At 42.8% G+C, this 6,000-nt stretch overlaps 1 protein-coding gene across 2 annotated transcripts in view; it reads right to left on the bottom strand.

The window, feature by feature from the left end:
• Positions 1 to 2,000: 2,000 nt before the first annotated feature.
• Positions 2,001 to 6,000, bottom strand: part of LOC118773753 (ETS translocation variant 4-like) — a 29,239-nt gene continuing 25,239 nt past the window's right edge. For both annotated transcript variants that reach the window (XM_036522832.1, XM_036522823.1), the window contains 3 exons: positions 5,225 to 5,397; positions 2,538 to 2,639; positions 2,001 to 2,285 (listed from right to left, as the gene is read on the bottom strand). In XM_036522832.1, coding sequence (XP_036378725.1) covers positions 2,058 to 2,285; positions 2,538 to 2,639; positions 5,225 to 5,397 — 503 coding nt within the window. In that variant the 3' untranslated portion in view covers positions 2,001 to 2,057. The remainder of the gene's footprint in view (positions 2,286 to 2,537; positions 2,640 to 5,224; positions 5,398 to 6,000) is intronic.

Genomic DNA, 6,000 nt, shown 5'->3' with positions numbered 1-6,000 from the left:
AGGCTTAAGAGGATTTAGGTACAACACATTTTTGTGAACAAAGTGAGTATAGAATGCTGTAGCTGTTATACACAGTGTCCCTTCACAGGAAACATAACATATGGCAAATCAAAATCAACTTATTGATTACCTCTTGAAAAACCTTGCATAACTGTTAAATTGCTAATGCACATTTGGTGTGATATAAACTCTCTGTCCTGTTGATGTAGTCGGGACTTCCCTGAGAGTTGGTCTTTTGCTCTGCCTTAAAGTTTTTTCTTTTAAATATGAACTACTGTGAACAAGGTTAATGGGGGATGCGAAACACAAAGTTTGGTACATCCCTTTTGCGGGTCCATCTGCTCTTTCTCTCTCCCTTCTAAAGCTGACTGGTCCCAGTGTTCAAATATGACTGGTGTAATTCCACTCTGTCAACCTGGACCTGACTGGCTGGCTGGCTGGCTGGCTGGCTGGCTGGCTGAACAGTCAACCATCTGGAAGCCTTCTGGTTCTCCTTGCTGGACTTTCCCTTGCCTCCCACTACCCCATTCACCACAGGGCTGGCTCGACACATAAGTGAACTAAACGCCTGCGTAGGGCCCCCGTGAGCCCCAAGAGCGCTTGAAATGTCCCACAAGAGAGCTTGAAATGTTTTTTTTTTTTTTTTGTGATCTATTATATTATGTCGATGGTAATCATACAAACACGCAATAATATGTGAACAAGCTGGCTAGCTAATACTACTGGTTTTGTCTGCCTCTGTCAGAGCTGGTGTCATGTTCATGCGCATGCGCACTGTAACGGACGTTAACTGCATTTTGCAAATTGATAATGGGTGTGTTAGATTTACAGTAGGTGTGCGAATGATCAAGCATTGACAACAGTCAATAGTATTGGCGGCGCCGAGGCGGTGGGGGGCCCCCAAATCAAATTCTGCTTAGGGCCCCATAAAGGCTTGGGTTGGCCTTGATTCACCACTTCCTCTTGCAGTGCTGTACTGAATGAGTAAGACCTGCTAGGACAGTAGATAGCAATGCTCTATGGGCTTTTAGGTTCTCTCTTTTTTTCTCTGTGTGGAAACTAACTGGAATGGTCCAGATATAAGGAGTGGTATGAAAGCTGCTTTTAGGTTCATCATAGATGGGAACCAGTTTACTGGCAGGGAAGTGAGTGTGTGCCACAGAGATAAGATGTTGCCTGGGGGTATTTTTGTTGTTGAATGTTGCAACTCTGATAATAGTGATAGTGCCGTCTAAGTAGGAAGCTATTGCATTTCTGAAATTTTAATTCATATGTAATACAATTGGGTGCTGAGAAGATGTTCCAGGTGTTCTTCCTGTTCCAGGACCTTCTCATGGAAGCCAATCTTAAACGTTGTATGTGAGTCTTTTACATTACATTACATTATTCTCATTTAGCGGACACTCTTATCCAGAGCAACTTACGCAAGTTACAATTTTTGCATGTTATCCATATATCAACTATGGGTTAAGTACCTTGTCCAAGGGTACAGTGACAGTGCCCCAGCATGGAATCAAACCAGCAACCTTTCACTTATGACCCTTGCTCCTCACCACTAAGCTACACTGTTCTAAGGTCAGTACTTTGGTGTGATTTATATACACTTACTGTACACTTGGTGGAGTTCTGCTCTTAGTGGAAAATGTATTTCCTATAATGTAGACCATACCCACAGTGTAAGTACTGCATACCGTGCTATAATGACATTTTATTTCATAATGCAATTCATAAAGGAAGCATTAACATTTTCACCATTAAACTGCCATAATAATAATCAACACAATACAAATGCACGTGCACCAGTCATGGCTTAATAGCACTGGGGAAAAAGGCCACATCAACTAGTATTAATAGATCTTTATTAAGGGATCAGTTTAACCTCTGTTATATATTTGGATTGGGTATGTTTCAGAAGTGAGAAGAATGCTGCTTTTAAAACATCGGAATCCTTAACAGGTTTAATTTAAACAAAAGCACCATAGCCATATATACAAGAGGGTAGGGTGGGCATGTGCAAGAGGTGTAGAGGGTGGAGGAGAGGAGTGGGAAGGGAGGCATTAGTACATATATCCTTTGGAGTAGGGCTGGGGGTCCATGTTGACGCCAGCCTGCTCAAGGGAGAAGGGCACTGCTTCATCCAGGTGGGACAGGGGCACAGTGTCCTCCTCGTTGACATAGCGATCAAACTCGGCCTTCAGGCTGGGCCGCTGATTGTCAGGGAAGGCCAGGGAAATAAGTGCCTCTGGCTCACACACAAACTTGTACACATAACGCTCCCCCGCCACCTGCAAACCCACAAAAAGAGTAGGTTTGAAGCATCATATGACACTTCCATTGCCATTCAACAAACAGGATACAGGATACATAGCAGTACTGAGATCTTGAGAGATTGTAATGCTTTCATCCTTCTATACTGTGACTCTTTTCACAAGGAATTTGTCTTTGTAAAGTAAGTTTGAACCATGGAAGCCAAAGGCTTGCCCCAGTTGACCTATTGAACCTGCTGTTGTCTCTTTGGGCCAGCAATGTCTCTGTACCTTCTGCATGATGCCCTTCTCATAATAGTAGCGCAGAGAGCGGCTCAGCTTGTCGTAGTTCATGGCTGGACGGTTCTTCTGCATCCCCCACAGCCTCGCCACCTGACAGACATGGAGATGGGAAGGAAAAGAGACTCAGAAGAGATGGTAAACTGTAAAGATTTTCACCACACTTGAGTCAACAGGATTCATCTTCTTGGTGAGTGGTGTGGTTTTTTAAGTGTGGTTTTTTATGTGCAGTCCATTAATGGAGTTTCCATAGGAGGCATGTGGCTTAAACTATTACTTGTAAGTGTTCATGTCAAGTATTTTTAGCCTTTAAAGAATGAAACCATTTTTTCAGTAAAAGGAAGCTTTGACCAGGCTAATTGTTTGATGTGTATGGCCATTTTGAAATTTACTGTGTGAAACCTCTCTATGGATTCTTCTTTCCATTGATCTGTTTTACTTAATTGATATGTGATTTTACTCTGTTAATTGGTTGTTCATGGTCTGAAAGTTCAACTGTTGGCTGCAAGACAGATGAGTGACCCTATTCAGGCACGGTCCATAGTGCCCTCTGGTTTTTAACTATTCAAATATTCCCATTAGTTGATTGGAACAATCTTTCAAAAATCTTCCAAAATTTCATGCTCTCAAATTTCAAATTTTGAGGGGGGGGGGGGGGGGGGGTGGAATTGATACTGGCGCCTACATAAGCTGTTTTTTAATCAGTGGCATTGTGTGAAACATTAGCTAGCCTACTAATATGAAAGAAATAGTCTAGCCTTCATCATGGCTGGATTACGCATATTTAACATGTTTCATACAATTGTCTTTACTCCAGGTGCTGTATCAGGTTACTGTTTTGAATGTTTCTTACAGATAATGGCATAACGATCATTGCATTGTCTTACCAAATGGTATGCTGCCAGTTCACACACAAGCCACCTGCTGCTGCCAACGTGCGTAAATTCCAATTGCTGCTGTCAGTGGAAGTGCTGATGATGCAGCGGGCTGCGCTCTCGCCCTCTCTCACAACACTCTCACACAGCGGACAGTAAATAACAATTCTAAACTGAACTACGCATGCACTCGTCCCGGAGGAGAAGTTCTCAACCATCGATTTTTTTTATCCAGTTGTATTCATCTTCAAATTTTATTTTAGCTCTAAAAAATTACTGAGGTCCGGACCTCTGTAACCTCATAGCTGGTTACGGGCATGTCCAGGAACAACATTGCTGTCCCACATTTGTCAGATTGTGTATAAGCCTGCAATAAAAGTCCTCACCACTAGAGGTCCTTGCTGACCTAGTTCTCTTTCTTGGAGCTGGCGGCCATGACGTGTCATGAAAAGGGTAAGTTTAAACATGTGCTCTCCGGTCCTCTTTATGTAACCATTTACCACTTGAATGCAGCCAGAATCCCACATCGTGCGTGATGAAAAAAGACTTGGTGGCGGGGTTTGTCATACCCAAAATATTAAAAGTCATTTCCTCAATTATTATAGCCTTAACCTCCAGCTGAACTCTGAGCAGCTTCAGGCCAGTATCAGAGAAGTCCTCCTGTTGTGTATTACACCCAAAAAGGAACAAAATCCCAGGAGTGCCTTTCTGATGAGATATGTTAATCAGTTGGGGTATGCTCCCAGACATTTGTTTTCTATTAATGGTAGTCCTTTTTGGCCCTGTTGCAAACTTTTGTGGGGTAAAGAAGAAATCAGTGTGCTGAAAGGTTATGGGATGGCATCATGAATGAAATACTTTTGTTTGGCCCTCAATTGTTTAACCTGACATTCTTCAGTAAAAGGTCAGTCAGTGCTGGTGTAAATTCACTTAGAGGAAATACCGACTACTGAATAATTCAATAATATTTGCTTAGGAGTTAAACTGAACAAGACCAGGGCATCTGTGCCCAACCTATAAGGAATCTGATTCAGAAATATGTACTGGAGGGCATCGATGCTAATTTTGGGGTGATGCAAACCTGAGATGCAATGAAGACCTGGCCACTAGAAAAATATGTATCTCTCTCCCTCTGGATGCTAATGGAAGTTCTTCACATTTCAGAACAGTGCTGCAACCTTGGGGGATAGGAGTGGGGTTAGGGTCTGGTCAGTTGGTGGACTCTAACTTGGGTTTAACAGTCAAAAAATTAAAATATAGGGATTTGTCAAAAAATCAGTCCAGGGACCATATTATGTGAATGAATCACATCAGAATGTGTATGTGGTTGGATATTCTTGATGTGAGAACAGTTATTTACATGCTATTTTCCTGTTTCCTGTTTTGCAGGTTTTAAAAGAAAGACGTTATTTTTATCTTCCCATGTGCATGTGTCCGATGAGAAGGGTTTTGGTATGGTGGTGTAGCACAGTGACTATTTGGGCAAAGGTTGTGGGCTAGAATGGATTGGAGCACTGTTGTGCCCATTAGTGTGGTTCTTAATCAGAATTCCTGAAGTAAATACCTAGCTGTATAAATTCATAGCTTGTAAAATGTACAGTATTTAATTAGATAACCAGAATGTACTATTGCTGTAATGGATGAGCGGTTGGTGCACAGATGGTGGAGCTGTGGGATGGGGCTTCACTAATATCTGCTCTGTTGTATGTGAAGTTTGCGGAACGCTGTGGGAAAAGAAGGCTGGGCCCAGGTCGGACAGGAAATGGTAAATGAGATGTGATGGCATGAGACAGGTGGACCCACCTCCTCTGGCTCGATGAGTTTGAACTCCATGCCCCGGCCGGTCCAGGCAATGAAATGAGTGTTAGCAGGGTCATCCAGCAGGGCCACTAGGAACTGCCAGAGCTGCAGGGAGCCCCGGCGCTGATAGGGGGCACCCTCACGAAATACACTGCCTGTTTCCTGCTTCACCTCAGCTGGGAAAGAGTAAGACTACAGGTTAGACAAGTCATAATGGCATCTTTATCGTTACTGGGGCTCTAGACAAATGGGTAGGCCTTGCCCACTCAACCACATAGACTCTCATTGAAGATTATTACTGAAACCCTGAAGGACAAATCAGATGATGTGCAAGTCAGTGGATTTTCTTAAAGTTTTGGTCAAAGTTTTACAGTGGTTGATCAGGTGGTTTCCAGAGCTACAACATTTGAGCCAGCGCAGTGGCCTATTCACCAACACCATGGGAACCTGACAGTGTTGCTTCTCTAATGATGTGACTGGAGGTTCATTCCAGCTCATCACATATGAGGACACAAAGGCAGCTAGATCAATTGCATTCAAGGACTTGTTGCGTAATGGTTCTAAAGGTTATTGTTTTCTGACAGTATCTGATACATTTGGCACAGTGAAAGTGGATATGGATACTGGTAACAGGAAAGGTTATTGTTGGTTAGACAGACTTCATCACAAACCCAGTGCCATTTGAGCAGAGTGCTTTTCTCTTATGTTAGTGGTCTTGAATGAGAATGTAGAGGTGGTACTTATGTATATCAGTAATCTCTACATTAGTCAACAGAGCT

This window comes from Megalops cyprinoides, chromosome 1, assembly GCF_013368585.1.
Source record: "Megalops cyprinoides isolate fMegCyp1 chromosome 1, fMegCyp1.pri, whole genome shotgun sequence".
Lineage (NCBI taxonomy): Eukaryota > Metazoa > Chordata > Actinopteri > Elopiformes > Megalopidae > Megalops > Megalops cyprinoides.
The sequence above is the reverse complement of the archived record's forward strand: the minus strand, read 5'-3'. Positions and strand labels throughout refer to the sequence as shown.